This window comes from Sinocyclocheilus anshuiensis, unplaced genomic scaffold (assembly GCF_001515605.1).
Source record: "Sinocyclocheilus anshuiensis isolate Anshui unplaced genomic scaffold, SAMN03320099.WGS_v1.1 scaffold1309, whole genome shotgun sequence".
NCBI classification, from domain to species: Eukaryota; Metazoa; Chordata; class Actinopteri; order Cypriniformes; family Cyprinidae; genus Sinocyclocheilus; species Sinocyclocheilus anshuiensis.
The window spans coordinates 564635-585283 of NW_015548286.1; the positions used below are offsets into that span (position 1 = coordinate 564635).

Here is a 20649-nt window from a genome sequence, read left to right on the forward strand (position 1 = left end):
TGTATATCTCTTTTGAATGAGCGTTTGCGCTGTTCACTTTCACTTTCGATTTCGCGATCACATGCACTCTGTGTAAAGGGAGCACATCTTACAAGATCAGATATTTGTCAATGAGCTCAGGAACTGTTGAGCAGCAAATACTCCAGCATGGTCTCGTCAGTCATCTCTCCTTATTCTCGACCTGTGATCAGTCAAAGCTGACTCCGGTAACTCTTGTTGGATGCAGGGTTGCCATGTCCGCGTTTTTTTCCACATAATTGGGCTACTTTTAAACTGTTGCCATGGGGTCCAACCTAGCTATCGGTATCGGCAAAATCCAATATCGGTCGACCTCTAATCCCTATATGTGAGCAATACTAGCCTGAATACACATTTCTAAACCTGTTGTCCAACAAAAGAGAAAATGATAACCTTTTTATTATTATAATTTTTTTATAAGTATCGGTTCAGGCACCGTTTAGGCCCATTTTAAAAGTATCGATTTGGCACTGGTATCGAGAGAAAAAAAACAAACAATATCCAACCCTAGATAGCACTGTCTAGGCCAGTGTTTCCCAACCGGGGTGCCGCGGCACCCTGTGGTGCCGTCTGTCGAGAGCAGGGGTGCCGTGTAAAAAATCCTTTTTTAATATTTTTTAATTGCTAAATGTTCAAAAAAGCATCTATTATATAATATCCATTTCTGATGTCGCCAATAATTAGAGATGCACCGAAATTCCGTATTCTGCAGTTCTTCCCTGTTGTACCGAATATCTATACTTTTCAAAGCATCATATCGAAGTTAGAAATTCAAATATGGTGACAAAATTAATTTTGTAGGGTGCCACAAGTTTGTTAAAATTTCCAAAGGGTGCCGCAACTAAAAAAAGGTTGGGAAACACTGGTCTAGGCAAGGGCTCAAGGAGACTGCTACTTAAAAAACCTAAGCAGGGGAGCAATCAATGAGCTAGCACATAGCTATACTCAGATAGCTACGTTTCCAGCAAGGGGCTCACCACAACTGCAATTAAGAGCACAGCTAGCCTCAGATAGCTATGTACCTAGGAAGGAGCCACAGAAGGGGGACCGACTGAAACTACCCAGACCACAGAGAGTGGGCTGTCTACTTACAACCCAAAGAGGGGAGAAAGCACCGTCTAGGTAAGGGCTCAAGGAGACTGCTACTTAAAAACCCTAAGCAGGGGAGCATTCACCAAGCTAGCACATAGCTATACTCAGATAGCTACGTTTCTTGGAAAGGGCCCACCACAACTGCAAGTAAGAACACAGCTAGCCTCAGATAGCTGTATTCAAGTAAGCCCGTCTAAGGAGGCCCCCAATCAGAGTCAGTCCCACAGTAGGCTAGCGAAGTCACTGTGTTATTGACCATAAGCTCACATGAGGGAGATCCGGACCAGCGAACATATAAGACATCATTAGTTCAGAGTCAAAACCTGATGTAAGCAGTGGCCATAACACTAGAGGAAGGGGAGGAAGGGAAGAGAATGATCAAGGAGTCCCAGCATCGGGATGTGGGCGATCACAGCGTCTCTTATCTAGGGATGTCCCTTGATCCTTATATATGTTAGCACTAGCTTTCCACCGCCGACTCCTAGAGAGAGAAGGGGTGCGGTTATTGATGCTAGACTTTGATCTTAAACTTGATCTTGATCCCCCCTAGAGGAGGATTTGGAGCGCAGAGGAATGAACTTCCTGAAAGCAGCTGATTGCGCTTTCACCTCTCTGAACTTATCCACAACGGCGTCGACGGAAGTGCCAAAAAGCCCGGTCGGTGAAAGCAGACCATCAAGAAGAAAGTCCTTTTCTTTCTTCCCGATGGCCACAATATTGATCCATAGATGCCTCTCCGTAGCCGCCATTGAGCGACCAAAGGCAACAGCAGTTTGCTTGGTGGCGCGGAGAGCTAGATCTGTGGTGCGGCGCAGCTCTTCAACCACCTCAGGAGACAAACCTCTGCCCTTCAGCAAGTCAGCCTGATAAGACTGTAACACCGCCATGGTGTGCAACGCTCCACCAGCCTGACCCGCTGCCACATATGCCCTGCCATTCAAGCGCAAGGTGGTATGAAGCGCCATGGATGGCAAGGCAGGAGTCTTCAAAGAGGATGACTCACCCTGCAAGAGATAACTCGCAAACGTCTCTTCAACAGGGGACATCCTAGCGTATCCATGCTCGGCCACACCCTCAACATTAGCATAATCAGCGTGTTAAGAGGGATGTAACTGAAATGAATACGGTTTCCCCCAGGATTTAGATATCTCCGAGTGGAGATCTGGGAGAAAAGGAAGACTCCTGGGGGTGGGATGATCAAGACCATCCAGAAAATGCTCATCTAGTCGGCCACGGGCAGGCTTAGGCCTTTCGCGTGACCAAGCAAGATTGAGCCACTTAGTAGCGCGACACATCACATCCAGCGTATCCCCGTATGCGTGGCTGGGGGTGGTCGAGGACGACTCAGTGCTCGCACTTTCATTATCGTCACCAGCCACATCTATCTCTTTATAATCATCCTGATTAGAAGAGCCCAGCAGCACGCTATCGGGATCAGATGACTCTAATGAAAGAGTGTCTGGGTTCTGTGCTGCGCTCAAGCTCGTGGTCTGAGTTTTTGAAAGATCCATACCTTTCTCGAAATTCTCCGCAAGCTCGATCTGCAATCCCCATGAGCTGAGCTTCTGCTGTGCCTCAGCAGCAACGGGATCCACAGACGCTTGCCTCTCCTCCCTCGAGAAGAGAGAAAAAAACGTAATCGGAGCTATCAAGCACTGAACGCGTGTGCTCTTAGGCACATAACGCACAAATCGTGTGTCCTCGGGTGTCAAAAACCTCTGACACAGAGGCACGTACTTCTTGAAACGCTCACCCGGTTTCACATAGTACAGACTGCTTGCAAACATACGGCTCCTGAAGACAACAAAAGTTGGTGACGTATTCAGCAGGTGCCCTTTTATACATCTGGGCACCCGCCTATGATATGATTTTTGGTCCATATCACCCACCCACCCTAATGAGCAGACCATGATCTCTGAGATCTGCTGGCACAGCTGGACAGTTTATCTGTCATGGACTTACCTGCATCATTGGCATCATCTAGTTTGGGGATCCCTTTAATCTTGCTGTGTTTGACAGAGGAGCATTTCTTGTTCAGCTGCGTCTGAGCCTTAAACTTCACCCAGTTCAGAATGCTCTCCACAATACCACAATTTGTAGCCTAAGACAGGACAAGTCAATCAGACATCACCACAACTCAACAGTTCTTAAAGTCAGCATTAAATCAGAACTGACATAATTGATTTTCTTAAAGCATGTTACTTGTTTTCTTGTACACAATTCACTGGTCGTAGCTTTAGTTTCATGTTGACTTTAACATGCAATTATTTTTGTTATGTCTATAAAGCCAGAAGCTCTTGATAATGAGAGGAACTCTAAAATTAAAATGTGATGCATTAAGAGCAAAGTTTTACTGTTACAGTAAGGGCTTCATTAAAGGGGACATCCAATGCAAAATTCACTTTTACATGGTGTTGGAACATAAATGTGTGTACACAACCACCCTATAATGATTAGGGGTTGAACGACTTCTGATTTTTTAAAGTCGTCTTTTATGTGATGAAAGTCGAGTCAAAGTCGACTAGTCACTGATGACGTTATTAATGAACAAATAAGTCTTGAGCTGTGACAAACACCTTGTGCACAGCTATGGCATACACACAGCGCTGCCCACATGGCTATTGCTCCTATAACAGCTCATTTTTATCAGTTCTTTTGTCTTTGGATCGTTATATTTCTCACAGATTTCTGCTCGTTCTAAATCAGATACAGATAAAGTAGCACAGTAAAGTTTGGGTTCCCACTCTTTCATGAACACCAGATTCAAGGACTTTCAAGGACTTTTTAAAGCACCATTTATTTTATATCAAGCACCTATCAAATTCACACCCCAGCATATGTAGCGTCATGAAAGACCTCTTACAGTACTTAACATTTCACTTACACTTAACATTTACATTAAAAAGTTCAGAGTAATGAGGTTTTGAATGTGTAGGTTTCATAAATTTAGACCATTTTGAGCAGTCGTGGTCAAAGGAATTTTTAATTTCTCAAATATTGATAAAAATATATATTCTTGCATCAAACTGGTTTTTGCTGTAATTCTTGTAAAAGATTTAAATTTGAAAGAATTTTTACATTTTTAAATTAATAAAACGTGGTTAAACAGGGCTCTACGCTTACTTTTCTTTTTAGGAGTACTTGTGCTCCTAATTAAAAAAAAAATAAATTAGGAGCACAGTCAAAACTTTCAGGGAGCACCTTCTAATCAATAATCAAAAATTCTGATAAAATATTAGCCTTCCCATTACGAGATGATATTTGACTCCTTAAAGTGATTTACAGGGAATTTTGTTTTTACCTTTGTAATGGCATTTTTCTAACTTTATTAAAAGTGTCATCTTTTGTCAAATTCAAAAAATTATATTTATAAGCTTTTTTTAAATTTCTAATTAAAACAACAGAATAAAAACAAGTAGAATAAGAAAAAGTTACCAGTCAAATAAAATCAGTATTAAAAAAAATTATTTGTACTACAGAAGTGGCACAGAAGAACACAAAAGTGGCTTGTAGGTGTATTTTCAGATGGGTTAATGAGGCTCAGCGGTCGCCTGAGTGCAATTAAATTCATAAATTCATGTTGAGGTTAATGTTTTAAATATAACATTTTGAATATAGAAATATTAAATGATTTAAATAACAGAAAATATACTTTAAAATTAAAGTAAAACTGCCAGTAGGTGGCGGCAAGTCACTGATTTTATCACTGAATCATTCATTCAATTGATTTGTTCGAATCGCTGATTCATTCAGGAACGAAGCAAGTGACTGTCTTTATGAATGGGTAATTGAATCAGATTAGTTTAAAGGGCACCTATTATGCAAAATCCACTTTTACAAGGTGTTTGGACAGAAATGCGTGTTGGAGTTGTGTGTACACAGCCACCTTAGAATGAAAAAATCCATCCTGTAATTTTTTTTAATCTTCATAAAACCAAACCAGGCTCAAAAAACGAGTGGTTTGGATCCAGACGTCATATTTCGGCAGCCCCGCCCACCACTATTGACTGACAGGCGCATTTTAGCATATCCACAGCTCTCAGTGTGTTGTGCCGTGTCCGCCATTTTGTCTCGCCGCGCGGCATCTCTGAGATACGGCCTGTCAAAGTTGTGGATTTGACGTGGCCACCACTCCGGGCTTTCTCATCAAACCGAGTTTGAAGCGCCTTGGCCGCTCAGATTTCAAACGAGCTCAGGTCTGACTTCCACCCCCTCCGAGAGCGGGTGGGTCGGAGGGGGTGGAAGAACTCGGTTCAACCGCTTATATCTCGGCGAGGCGGGGGTCCTGGGACCCCAAACTCGGGTGGGAGGTACAGCCTCGCGGCCCCGTCCAGACGCCACCGACCCCGTGGTCCGGTTCGTTAGGAATCGGGCCGTGAAGCCGTAACTTTGCGGGGTGATTTATCCGCCGTGCCCAGGGCTAGCGACTCGGGACCGGCGGTGTTCGGACGGGCCGAGGTCCTCTCTCATTGACCCGAGTTTAAAGCTGACTCCGGTTCATACATGTACGGCTGAACACCGGTCCTCTCGATCTAGACTCATGTTGCTTCTCCTCTCTGTTTTTTTCCAAACACAAAGCAGAGACGTATAGTCTCCGCCCCCTTCTGGAGTCGGGCGGGAGGTTGCAGCTCATTTAAATGTAAGGAAATTCACCCTTGAAACAGCACTTTTTAGACCCGCCCCAAAAATTACATTTTCAACACGTTATAATAAACGATTTGTATGGTATTTTGAGCTGAAACTTCACAGGTACATTCTGGAGAGCCATAAGATTAATATTACATCTTGTAAAAAGGGGCATAATAGGTGCCCTTTAAAAATGCCCATTCATTCATAAACGAAACAACGCTGTGTTTGAATGGAGATGCGCAGCGGCTCAGCTGTTACTTTGTTTGAAACTATTTTCGTTGACGAAATAGAGCAAAATCAGGCAATAGTGTTCAGACAATGCAAGTCACTTAATATTAACTTCTTGTTTAATGAACTGTTGTATTAAATCAATATCATTTGCAAACTCTCTTAATCATTAAAAGCTGTCACTCTCCTTCGTTCATCGCGATCTCACAAAGTTCCATTGTAATCAACACAGCTCTACACTGTGATTTGTGAGCTTGCAGAACTCAGCACTGAACAAAATGGCGTTTTGAGCAGTGAGTGGATTCTGATTATTGTGCTCAAGGAATCAACAGATATGTCTATGATACATTACTTACTGCTGCAAAAACACGTTGTAAGTACGTTGGAAACCTTTGAAGCTCCCCTCAGCGCAAACACAAATATGCTGATTGGGTCATTTGCACTGGTGCTCCTAAATATTTTTTCATAGTCGCACGCAGTAGTTTTCAGTCGCAAATGCACTGCTTCTCCATAGGTTCATGCAGGGCTGCGCAATGTGCGCATCAGCTCGCATGCTAAGATTTTTTCTCGCGCTACCCCATCTCCACCCCAATCATTAGCGCTGTTTCCTTTTGTCTTTGACAGCGCATATAGGAACATTTTTGAAATAGCACCATTCTACTAAACAAAATTTTTACAAATTTATTTCAAGCACTTTCAAGGACCTATATTTGTTTTCAAGTACTTTCCAGCCCTTGAATCTATGTGTCTGATATTCAAGTACTTTCAAGTACTTTCAAGAAGCGTGGGAACCCTACATTCATATGAATGCATTAGTAAGAGCGATTGCGTGTGAATTAATTCTACCTGGCAGCGTCTCTCTACTAGTAGTGAAGCTGTGGGATTTAGTTATTAAGAAATATATGCTTGAACTTTTCAGTTTCTAAGCTATTTTATTGAGAAATCAAAGAACAGTGTTGACAATACATTTCCGCGCTGAAAGATTCTGTGCACGCGCGATGTGTGTGTGTGATGTATGAGCTACTGTCTGTAGCCTATGTGTGTGCGTTACAGTGCAGCAGCACATTAGATTAGAACGGCGATTAACTTACCTGTACAATAAGCTGTTTAAAACGTGCATTCTCCTGTTCAATTTCGAGCATCCAGTAATATAATCACACATGTCTTGTGGAGTGCTTTCAGAGTATGCATTTATTTGTCATTTTAACTGTTTGGAAACAGAGCGTAAATGTGGAAGTTCAATTCAATTCAAGTTTATTTGTATAGCGCATTTCACGATACAAATCGTTGCAAAGCAACTTTACAGCAAATTAGGTTTCTACAATATTTAGTAGTAGCTTATCAGTGGTGACTGTCAGTTAATGTATATATGGCAGAAATGTACGGAAAAATCAATTAAAGATGTAATCAAACAGACGATGAACACCTTCCTTCAAAGATTTCTTATCCTGTTGCGCCCTCTATAGGACCAGCGACTAGTCGACATCAAGCTTAAAGCGTCATGGCAGAGCATTGAAGTCGACTAGTCGACTAGTCAGTGCAACCCCTAATAATGATAAAAATCAACCCGGTGCTTTTTTTTTAAATCCCCACAAATCATAATCACTTTCTCAGAACAAGCCGTTCACAGAATCTGGGCAAAGTGATGTCACTTTGTACAGGCCCCTCCCACGACTGTTGACGGACACTAATGTTTTAGCATAGACCCGCCCTGAGTGAGCTATAAACAGTCCGCCATTGTTTCGACGCTGCAGCACGTGTTACTGTAGACAAGAATGGCTCCTAAGCAACCTGGGTGTTTTGTTGTTGGATGTAAGAATGAACATAGTAGTCCTCATTTACTCCCGAAATCGCAGTGGATTACTTTTGTTTTTGATGGTAATGCGCCACCGAATACACCTAAATTCATTTATGTCTGCACGAATCATTTTACTCCAGACTACTTTCTGAACGAGGGACAATTCAAGGCCGGTTTTGCTAAAAAGTTTAAACTCAAGGATGGATCGGTTCCCACTGTTCGTAATCCAGCTGCACCTTCAGAAGAAGTAAGTCCCACACTTTATATTTCTTATGATTATTTGCAAATCGACCTTTCTTCTTCCACGGAAGCAGAGCTAATGCAGAGCTCATTATCATTTAAAGAGACATGCACCGAAACGGGTCGCTGTGCACAGAGCTGTTTTTGACAAAGTAAAAATGGTTTTGTTTTACACTAACACTGAGAAATTTTAACCAAAGTATGTTGCAGACAGTTCATGAAGACCCTAAAGAATCATACTGACTTGTGGAAAATGGGCATCCGATGTCCCCTTTAAATATATGAGATGAGAAAGTGATGTTAGTGTCAAGCTCAAGATAAGAGATTATCACACACTTACAGCTCTGATGAATTTCTCAGAGAGAGTACATTTGGAGCCAAAGCTTTTGGTCTGTAGAGTCATGTTCTCCTTGGTCTGGGAATCAAAGGTTGGGTTCTCGATTAGGGCATTCACAAATACCGACACATGGTTTTTAACCTGAAATTTAAAAATATATTTTAGTTCTTTTAGAACTGTTAAGAGACCAAAAAGAACCAAATATCCAAGTGTCTGAATAGATATTATATCATACGAGTATGTTGAACTGTGAATATGCACCTGGAATGGTTTCACAGAGACTCCAGCTTTGTTCTTCTTCTTCACCACTTCAATCAGTTTCGCCACTATTTGGTCCACAACATAGTCAACATGTCTTCCTCCCTAAGAAATCACACATTCCATGAGCATGATATATGATGTTTTTGCTGTTTAGTTGTTAGTTAAGTTGCACTCTTAAATTCATCCGCTTAAAAGCACCACTGCCATTTTAAACCAGTTGGATTTGTGTCTGGCAAACCTGAAACTAGTTTAATTATACACAGGTTTCAGTTGAAACAGATTAGTTAACTAGTCATTTAGGCAACCACACGACGATTCTGAAAATGTGTAATTTTTTATATTCCCAGTTTCAGTAATGAGTAACAGTGTTTCATAAACCTTGGTGGTGGCAATGCTGTTGACGAAGCTGATTTGCTGGAAGCCCTTCTCACTCATTGTGAGACACACTTCCCAGCGCTCATTCACCGTCTCATTCACCACCTTCAGAGCAACGCCCGTCTCGTCCAGTTTATCCTTCACATACAGATCCACATAACTGCGGAAACCATTCACCTGCAGCACGAGACACACACACAGATGCTCATGAGGGAGACAGCTGTCTGAAAACATTTCTATGTAAGTTAGATTTAACGAAGAAACTCATCAGACTGTCATCAAGAAAAAGTGATAGAGTTAGAGGGTCAAATAAAACATATAAAAGATATATAAAACTACAAGTTTTAAATTCAGTTCTGCTCGTGCAGTGGTTAATACAATCCTGTATTTGTTCAGTACAAATACATACCAAACAGAAAGACCCATATATCGAAAATTTTCAAAGCGAGTATAATGTAATGTTACACCCCATTACCTGTCACTGTGTTTAATCTGCTTTTTTAAGCAATGTGTGATTAGTTCTAGAGGTCGACCGATGTATCGGTTTTGCCGATTAATCGGCACCGATCACTGATTGCAGGAAAATCAACTATTGGCATAAATCCATGCCGATAGTTTTTCCGGGTTGCTTCTGTTGCTAGAGCGGCTGAGAAGATCCGCTGTCATTAGACAGTACGAGAGCGGCCTCTAGAGGCGGAAATCACTGACAGCGCGTGCTGTCTGTTTTGACACGTGACACTGTGCGCTGCACAGAGCGGACACTTCAGATGCGGATTTAAAACATCGACAATTAAACGGTGTGTATACAGTATACTGTAGTGCATGTTTTCAAAGCATTATCAAGTAATTAATTTGTTGACTAGATGCTGCATTAGTGGAGAAAGTATGTTTGCTATCAAGGCTGAGAGGACGTGAACATTAGCAGCACAGCTCAAGCATTTAAAACAATGTGATCAAAACACATGCACGTCTGACCTAAATGCTTAATATCATGATTGTTACCATCTATTTGTATTAGTTTATATCCAGCTGGTCACATTAATGCATTTGTTAACCAGCGAAGTTGCAGATTTAAAGCTAATGACGTGAGAAAGCAAACTGATATGTTCATTCAGCCGTAGAGCGCCATTCACACAGTTTTCCATTAAATTACATTATATTTGTCCTAAATCATTGTTAATGTACATAATGACTTGTAAAATTGTGCACACACACAGATGCTCATGAGGGAGACAGCTGTCTGAAAACATTTCTATGTAAGTTAGATTTAACGAAGAAACTCATCAGACTGTCATCAAGAAATTTTTTTTTTACATATGAAAATGACCGGTGACTTACAGGTAGCTTCTTTCCGTTGAGCATGACTTTAACGCCCCTACAAGAGCCGGCCACATCATACGCCCTGCGTGTGAGCAGAGCCACAATGTCCTTGTCCAGCTTCTCCATCCTGAATTTGGCCAGATCAGGCTGGAACGTGACACAAGTGTAGTCTTCACCATCAAATTTCTTGATCTTCGCCTCGCTGGTCTTTCCCATGTTGTCCTGCCATGTCTTTGGAACACGTGGGAGGAGAAAAACTTTAGGTAAATGTGTAAGACATCAAGATAGCTGCTGTATTCCAAATTAAGGAAACTGATGTACCTGTTTAAAGCTCAGTTTATACTCCTTGCAGGCTGTCTCCACTGTAAACTTTGTGCTGAATATGTTACAGAGTTTTGCACCATATCCATTCCTGCCGCCTGAAGAACACCAGATAGATGAGTTAAATTCACTTGAACACTCATCCTCAACATGAACAAACAGCACAAACACATCTTAATTGCATACTAAGGCTGCATGATTATGACCAAATCATAGCTGTTGATTACTTCTCTTGATATTGTAATTGTGATTATTAATGGCAATTAATAAAATGAATTTGTAATAAGCAACTGTGTGTCATATTCTTTATGCAGCTATAATATTCAAAACCAGCTGAAAACTATTTCTGAATTACTTTATTGCTGCTGAACACATAAAAGTAAAATAAAAAATTAAGTGCATAAAAATTCAACTACAAATTGGTACTCTTAGCAACATAGCAATATTAGAACACTTCTATTCCATTAAAATCCCTTTAGTTCACTCACTGAATGTTTACAGTTTCACATGATCGTTTGAGACTGTATACACTCTCATAAACCATCTTGTTATAATCAATGACCTGTCTACACTGTAGAATAAATCTCTTATTGACACTGTCAACAGCTTGTGAATGCAGAGCATGCAAAACCAAAACAGTCAGTCACCTTGTGCTGAAAAACTTTTAAAGTACCTAAGTCAAGTTTAATTAAGTTTCCCTACAAAGATCACCCCACTCTGCGGTTTGAAAGGGCTGTGGGACACAAGCAGGACAGAGCCCATCTCGTCTCATAACTTCAGGTTTTCTCCAAATATTCCAAAGCAACTGTTTGTAAATTGTCATAAAAGCTAATTATATCATACGCAAGAGCAAGACATCTATGTTGGATGTTGCATTACTGGGGAAAGTGAAAATGAATGCACGTGACGTGGAAAAAATAGATATCAGGAAAAAAATTTACAATTTGCTCCAACAACTAGTTAATTTCTTCATACAAATTAATTCGTGGCCACATTTCATTAATTCTTTACCTCATTAAATTAAAATTGAGGAACAAATTTGTACATTGTGGCCTAAAATGAGAAAATTAATTAATTTCACTTTTCCCCCGCATGTCATGCTCAGGGCTCTGTACAAATTAACCACACTGGCTTAATTGTGACGTCACAGATTACAGCACTGCAAGATGTCGTGTTTGTTATATAACTGTTGTTTAGAGCGGAAATCCATTTACTAAATGATGAATTAACCTGACTGACTGCTTCATATCCATTTTTTTAGCACTTTGAGTGTATTTCCTCTGCATCGGTGGACAGGTAGGGTAAAAATATAGCATATTCTCTCGTAACTTAATCACAGTTAGGAGTGTCTAACTGCAGTAAACGCATCTTGTAATAAGAAGTAAGGTTAACGATTAAGCGATGTATAAACCGATAAATAAAATGGACAGAATCTGAAAGATGAGACTTTGTTTCTAATGAAAAGTGGAAAAGAAAAACACAAATTTTATTGCAGTTATTGGATGGGAGGCACTCTATATAATCTCTAGTGTATTTTTATTCATGCATCATCTGAAACAGCATAGACTAAAAGATCGATCTTGGGATTTAAGTTCCATTTTGATTCATTCAAAATTAAGATATACATTTACATTTAGTCATTTAGCAGACGCTTTTATCCAAAGCGACTTACAAATGAGGACAATAAAAGCAGTCAAAACTAACAAAACAGCAACAATATATAAGTGCAAATGACAAGTCTCGGTTAGCCTAACACAGTACACGTGGCAAGGTGTATATATATATATAATGCCGATAGTTTTTCCGGGTTGCTTCTGTTGCTAGAGCGGCTGAGAAGATCCGCTGTCATTAGACAGTACGAGAGCGGCCTCTAGAGGCGGAAATCACTGACAGCGCGTGCTGTCTGTTTTGACACGTGACACTGTGCGCTGCACAGAGCGGACACTTCAGATGCGGATTTAAAACATCGACAATTAAACGGTGTGTATACAGTATACTGTAGTGCATGTTTTCAAAGCATTATCAAGTAATTAATTTGTTGACTAGATGCTGCATTAGTGGAGAAAGTATGTTTGCTATCAAGGCTGAGAGGACGTGAACATTAGCAGCACAGCTCAAGCATTTAAAACAATGTGATCAAAACACATGCACGTCTGACCTAAATGCTTAATATCATGATTGTTACCATCTATTTGTATTAGTTTATATCCAGCTGGTCACATTAATGCATTTGTTAACCAGCGAAGTTGCAGATTTAAAGCTAATGACGTGAGAAAGCAAACTGATATGTTCATTCAGCCGTAGAGCGCCATTCACACAGTTTTCCATTAAATTACATTATATTTGTCCTAAATCATTGTTAATGTACATAATGACTTGTAAAATTGTGTATTGTGCATTTTTCAGCGAAACGTCTGTTTTCTGTGGCTCTAATAAAGTCTGTGTGCTTCATATAGAGAGCTGTAATATATATCACGCTTTTTCTTCCTGTTTTGTTCTGTTTTTTTAAACACGAACTTCAAACTCATCTATGCTTCATTCTTGAAGTGAACTTTTGCCCGTTTGCTGATTAAATTAACTGTTTTAGATGCCGCTTGAACTCAGCACGACTCGTCCGGTGTGTGTGATCCCTGATACCTGCGAGTTGTCTGCGCAGCGCTGCATAGAGTGAGTTAATTTCAACATCTACTAATACATTTTTACATTTTGAAGTTGCTTCTTTTAACATTAGTTAATGAACTATGAACTAACTGTAATGATCAATATATAATTAAAATTTAATATTAATATTTTTATTCATGTACAAAGTATGGTTCAGTAGTTTGTTTTTTGTCTTTGTTTTTTAATAGTAAAACACTATTTTTAGTATTCGTTCAGTATCCATTTTAAAAACTATTGGTTGATTAATCGTATCAGCCAGTTTGGTCCAACCTAGCTATCGTATCGGTAAAATCCACTATCGTTCGACCTCTAATCAGTCCACACTCAATCTGCTAATCTTCTTTCCCATTCTGTGGCACAGACAACAAGTTCAATAATGAGCAGAAAATGAGCAAAACACTACCAACAACAAACTCCATCACAGAGAAGTTTCTGAAGATGCACCACTGCATAACTGCAGTATTTAATTATGCGTGCTTTTATTACCTGTGACTTTCTTCTCATTGTCATTATAGTTGCTCGAGGTGAGGAGATGTCCAAAGATCAGCGCAGGCACGAACATCTTCTCATCTTTGTGTTCCACCACAGGAATTCCCTTCCCATTATTCCACACGGCGATGGTGTTGGACTCTCTATTAGAACAGAGAGGACATTACAACACAACGAGACAGAAGATCATCCTGCTCTCCAACAATCGTTTTTATGATGCATCGTGATGCTGACATGTACAATTCTGCGTCAATGCAAAAAAATAATTGTTTTTTAAAAAATGTAATGAGTATAATATATATGACATACTGTTTTTATTATAAATGAAATACTACTATTAAAGTTTATTAATAAAAACATTGGTTTTACAATTTATTATTTAATTATTATTCTGATTATTCAGTATCTTGATTGAATGCTACTGTTAAATAGACCTACTGTACCTGAAAAACTTAAAGTGCTGTTTATTTCATTAGATATTATCTCTTATATTGTATTTATCCTATGTTTGTTGTTTGCATATTTGTCCTTATTTTTAATAACAAAGATAAAATAACAAAAATAACTATATTGTGAAATACATTGTTATTGTGAATTAAAATTACCCTAATGATTTTTGTCATATCTCTGACCCCAACAATGCACTACAAATACACTATAATCAAAGAACTGGAGGACAAAAAGCATGGTGATGATGCATCGTTTTATAATCAAATTGTTACCCTCTAAATTGGAACTGAATTGTGAGGCAAGTTAAGATGAAATCTGCTAAATTAAATTCAAAAAATGCTTTCTGTAAGGTTTCTGTGAGGGTTATGTTGGGTTAGGGAGTGTTTATTAGATCATTACACCCACTGCACGCTCTCCCAACAATCACATCAACATTTTGCCACTGCAGTACTGTCAACTGTCAGCATGTCAAACATTAATTTGATACGAGAGCATTTAGAGTCGTTACTCAGCAGATGTGAATGAGACCTTTAAAGCTGCACTCACGGGTCAATGGTGATTTTGATGGTGGACATGTTCTTGTCTCTCTGTTTGTTATCAGCTGCATTGACTGATGGGACAAAAAAATCTGATGTTAGAGCATGAAATATCACAGATATTTATAATAATCTTTGGAAAATCGCAGATTTATCTATCAAACTACAATCATAACAGTAATGACTTCTATATTATTACTGCTAGTGATAGTATTAAAGGGGTCATATGAAGCGATTTCAATTTTTCCTTTCTCTTTGGAGTGTTACAATCCTGCCTTCCTACCTCAGCCGCCGCTAAGCCGGGGCTTCCCCTCACGCTAGGCCGCTGTGTTTTTCATTGTGAAAGCGAAACTACTTTGTTTGGTCTTCCAAAAGAGGACACGACTACAAATCAGTGGTATTTACAACCCTGTTCCAGAACAGTTTAACCCAAATATTTAATATAAACCCAGTTTAACCCCAGATGTGTGCAGCGCATTTTATGGAGGACTGTTTACTGATCCTGGGAGAGTAACGTTAGACTAAAATGCCGGCAGTTCTGACTCACGTAAGTACGTTTTCATTTAAAGGATTTGCCACTGATGATTCAAACGTGAGTTTTGGGCAGTGTAGAGTAGCACTTGTTGTTTGTCATTTCTCAGATCACAAATGCAGACAGAGTTTTATGTTTACGCGGCGTGATGCAATGCAACGCAACGCGTAAGAAGACAGTATAAGTCATTATAATCAGTAATTATGTCCCCACTGGATGCAACAAATGCCTCGTTTGTAATGGGTTTTATGTTTTTGTCTCGTCGCTCCGGCCGGGACACGGCATCAACAGTATGTGAGGGGCGTAACATTTCCGTCTCACGCTTGAGGTATTCGGCCAATCACAACGCATTGGATAACTGGCCAATCACAGCACACCTCGCTTTTTCAGACCAATGAGCTTTGTAAAAATCGACGCGTTTCAAAAAGGCGGGGCATAGAGGAGAAACAATAATGTACAGTATGTGGAAAATAATGTGGTTTTTTTTACTTTAAACCGCATAAACACATTTCATTACACCAAATACACAAAATAATGTTCTTTTTAGCAGCATCATATGACCCCTTTAATAAGAAAATTCATGCATTTCATAATTATGTCAACATTAACTGCAATAAAATGCATAATTCTCTAAAATGTTTTAATGTCACTACAGCAAATACAGCAATATTTTACATAATTAATAATAAAAATACATATTATTAATAGTATTATTTATAATAAGTTGTAAAGAAATATTTACTTCATTAAAAACAATTTGATGCAATTTTGAAAATGTTGCATAATTTTTGCCATAATCTGGGTTCTGTACAACTGTTCTTTTTGAATAAATATTACTGTACAGTGATGTAAAATATATCACAAAGCAATTATTTTAATTATTTATTTATCTTGCTAAACAAAGTATGTCAAAGTCACTGAAAGGAACATAACAGTATTCTTACCAAGGATTTCATCAAAGATTTTATATAATCCAGGGACGAACGTGATCTCCCTCAAGTTCATTCCGATTTCTTCATCAAAAACCCACATTTGCTATAAAACATACAATCATTTGAGTATCATGTAAAGACATTAAAAGCACCTGATGGCATTGAAACAGTGAGGCTCAATCAGTCAGTTTAACATTTACTTCAACGGCGACTAGTACAGTTAGCAAAACATCATAAGTTTCAACTCATTTCTGTCCTAAAATGATGTTCTCTGCAAAAGGTTGGATTCACATTTGTGACCCTGGAGCACAAAAGCAGTCTTAAGTCGCTGGGGTATATTTGTAGCAATAGCCTACAATAGTATGGGTCAAAATTATTGATTTTTACTTTATGCCAAAAAATCATTAGGATATTAAGTAAAGATCATGTTCCATGAAGATATTTTGCAAATTTCCTACTGTAGTAATACGCATTGCTAAGAACTTCATTTGGACAACTTTAAAGACGATTTTCTCAATATTTGGATTTTTTTGCACTCTCACAGATTCCAGATTTTCAAATAGTTGTATCTCAACCAAATATTGTCCAATCCTAACAAACCATACATCAATGGAAAGCTTATTTATTCAGATGTCAGATGTATAAATCTCAATTTCGAAAAATTGACCCTTATGACTGGTTTTGTGCTCCAGGGTCACATTTTGTCTGAATGCCAGTCTAAATTTAAAATCTCTAATCGTAATCCTGATAAAATATTCTCTCTCACCTGAGTGACGGGCTCCACCGAGCCGATGTAGGTGTCTGGACGGAGGAGGATGTGCTCGAGCTGGGTCTTCTTCTGGTAGATCCTCTCCACTGACATCTTCTTCGAGCTCTCTTTCTTGACCGCCTCACTCCTCCCTGCATCTCCCCGGCCGTTCACTTCCTCTTTTTTCGCACCATTGTTCTTGTCAAAGAGGGTCTGTTGTTAGATACATCCATGCAACTTTGTTAAACTTGTCTGCGGCTATCAAATCAACTTTTTAGCTTCCTTTAATATTGGAATTATTTTACAGAAGCAGAAGGCGACTGAAATATTTGGTGATGGGGGTGTGAGATATATATCGTCTTTGATAATATCGTAATTGTTGTTTTAACGATATGCGATTTGACATTATCGAGTATTTTGAAAAACCTTTCAAAACAGCCCTACAGTGCGCTCGCATACATTACGTGAAGTCTAGACTAGTGCGTGTGCGCATTTAGAGTGCGTTCTTTCACTGCATGATTCAGTCTAACAAATGCATTTAGAATGATCACAAAATTCAAGTTATGGGGACAGAATATATATATACTTATATTATTTCATATAGTTATTCAATATCACACAGAGTGCCGCTTTTTTCTCCAAAAATTACCATTATTACACATGTAATATTGATTTTTTTACAACAGTTCAAAAAACAATAACTTAATTAAAAGACTTACGTTTTAGACACAATATTGCCTGTTTTTGCTCTATTTTGAAGACAAAAATCATTCCAAACACAGCCACTGCACAGTTTTGCGTTTCTGATCAACATGACGGTGTTTCGTTCCTGAATGAATCACTCGTTTAAATTATTCGGATCAATCGCAATGACTCACTTATTAACAGTGACTTGCTGCCACCTACTGGTGGTTTTAATTTCACATTCAAAGTATTTTTTTATTATTTAAATACTTTTTAAATATCAGTATTCAACGTTTTATGTTTAATATATCAAAACATTATTTATGCATTTGTAACTGAATGTTAAATGCATTCATGTCCTGCATTAAACAGTGTGTAAATACTTTTAAATGCCACTTCAGATTAAGTTTCTGTGTTTCCTCTGCATTGCAAAGATGAATTTTATTGATACTGATTTCATTTGCTTGGTAACAGCCCAAATGTCTTATTATTACAATTCACTGATCAAATTTAAGAATTTGACTCAAAAGATGATGCACACTTTTAGAAAAATGGATTTATAAAGGTAAAAATGCCCATAAAAGGTAAAAATCTATTTAAACTTATTGGAAAAGATTAATTTCTATCAGTGTGAACTGATCACCACACAGAATATGAAGAATATCAGCTGTCCACGGCAGTGCTTAAGATACCAGCACAATAACTAACAGAAAATATCGAGATATTATTTTTTGTCAATATCGCACACCCCTATTTGGTGAATCACCTAGATGGCCTGAATTCACAGCTGCTTTACGACCGCTGTGAGTACATATGATGTGCAATATGGATACTCTCTGTAAATGTGTCTGTATAATCTGTTTGTCTGTATGAGTTTGATAAACTCACTCCTTAAACTGTGTACGGTCAGGGCTTCATTACTCTCTGAGCTGTTATTTCCTAGATTACACTGAATTAATCTGTAAAAACTTTCCAATGGAATGGCCTCAAATAGACACGCTTGTTTATTACGTTGTCATTATAGCTTTTTGATGATAGCCAGGATTGTAATCTAACTGTACATCTAAGATTCATATTACAAATGTTTAAAAATATTATCTTCACAAACTCAGACAAACAAACAAGTGAAACTAGCAAATCAGTAACTAATGTGTAACAAGCCATTAGTACTAATCTGGGATCAGCTCTCATAATTAACGTGTCTCGCCATGGGCTGCTCTTTTGTTTTGTGGCTTTGAGTGGTTTTAAATACAGATCACACTCGAATTAACCCTTCCACACTGTCCCAGTTTAAGCTCAGCACTTCATCTTAGGCTTTTGGCTGTAATAAAGCAATGGTCTGTGTCCATAAACATCACATCTGTAAGTTTGACTCTAACAAGGACGAAAAAGTTGAAATCAGTGGAAAGACTCGTTCACATCTCAACACAAAAGAACTTTCCTCTACATCGCCATGAAAAGCTTCACAAAACATCATCATCAAACACAAAATGGTGATTAAATGTGCAGTATTTAAAACAGACGTTATGTAAACGGATATATTGTGCACTAAATGAATAATAAGGAGATGCAGATGAGTCTGTGAGCTCATTCGTGTTGAGCTGGATGAATCTTGCAGCTAAAAGGCTAAAGCACATGTATGCGTACACGAAGCGGTTATAATGTGTAATATGCGATGTCTTTGCGTAATAATACATGAGTTACTACGTTAGTAATCATTTACAACTTACCACCCAGGTTAAGCCCCCGCTTCCCGCTGCACCGTTAGACATTTTCTATTGTGTGAGCCCAGAAAAACGATCAGGAACTGTCCATATGTGATCTGCAAACGCTTCAAACGCCGGGCACCATCCGGGCTGGGTTCCTGTGGTTTCTGTTTCTTCTGTTTATTTGCTGCTGCAATGGAGATAAGTTACAGCGGGCTCGTCTCATGGAGGAAGTGTGTCCGCTTCTACGTGACTGTTCCTCGGCTATTGTTAAAATCGACCACCGGCGCCTGCTCAAGGCCTAGGGCTTTAACTAAGAGTTTTAACTAGAACCTAAATATTAAAATATGTTAAAAGGTGCGTAATTACATGCTAATAAATACTAAATAATGTAACAAATTATTAAAGCATATAAACTTATTTGTTCCTGTGCTAAGTTGAAATATCGCCACATAAAAAGGATTTTTCATTCAATAACAAACAGCCGCGGCGTCCGTCCGGCTACACCAGCCTCATGGCGACACGCCCCCACAGCTCCACCCAACCAATCAGATGCCAGAGAATTTGAGGCGCCGGCATTTCAACCAATAGCACTATGCAGCGTCACGCACTTAAAATGTTAGAAAATAGACTTGTACGGTTGCCACAATTTTCACTTTCTGTCTGTAAAAAACATGAACTTAAAATGTACACCACAAATGTCGCTCTAACATTAATAATGTCCCTTTGAATAGCTCTATTTAAACCAGTTACCTTCTATAAAAATGCCGAGCTGATTCTCAAATAGGTCTTAAGTCGATACAGACTATATTTGTTAAACTGGATTTAAACGTATCTACTGCTAAATTGAATAGGCCTATTTGTTTTGAAATAAATAAATAAATAAGTAGTACCAAAATACACTCTACTGTTATCAATTACACTGTTAAACTCTCCAAAAGTTAGATAAAAACCCGATTTGGGTCCATTTTCTTTTTCAAAACTGTCAGAGGAAATGTTCTCACTTTAGATATTAATTAAGTGCTTTAAAGCAACGTTTATTGAATATCAATTGCATTCATATTCACTGTCCCTTAAAATGTTTACAAATACATTAAGGACCTGTTTTTTTTTTACAGTCTATGTTAAGGACATGCACACACACACACTGGCATAAGTGGTTTACTCTTCACAGGCATAATGGTTTTTATACTGTGCAAACTGTATATTCTATCTCCTAAACCAAACCCTACCCCTCACACAAAACTATCTCCCTCTCTAGCTTTCTGTTAGGATCATGTATTATGGTTGTC

General features: G+C 38.7%; 1 protein-coding gene across 1 annotated transcript in view; it reads right to left on the reverse strand.

Moving 5' to 3' along the window:
* LOC107655887 (DNA topoisomerase 2-beta-like) overlaps nt 1-19873 on the reverse strand; it is a 49006-nt gene extending 29133 nt beyond the window's left edge. Inside the window, exons 1-11 of the mRNA XM_016443499.1 lie at nt 19382-19873; nt 16986-17180; nt 16232-16322; nt 14766-14829; nt 13767-13912; nt 10620-10717; nt 10317-10529; nt 8982-9155; nt 8604-8705; nt 8346-8483; nt 3073-3211 (exon numbers count right to left, since the gene is read on the reverse strand). Of these exons, the coding sequence (XP_016298985.1) occupies nt 3073-3211; nt 8346-8483; nt 8604-8705; nt 8982-9155; nt 10317-10529; nt 10620-10717; nt 13767-13912; nt 14766-14829; nt 16232-16322; nt 16986-17180; nt 19382-19423 (1402 nt within the window). The 5' untranslated portion in view covers nt 19424-19873. The remainder of the gene's footprint in view (nt 1-3072; nt 3212-8345; nt 8484-8603; nt 8706-8981; nt 9156-10316; nt 10530-10619; nt 10718-13766; nt 13913-14765; nt 14830-16231; nt 16323-16985; nt 17181-19381) is intronic.
* Nucleotides 19874-20649: the final 776 nt, after the last annotated feature.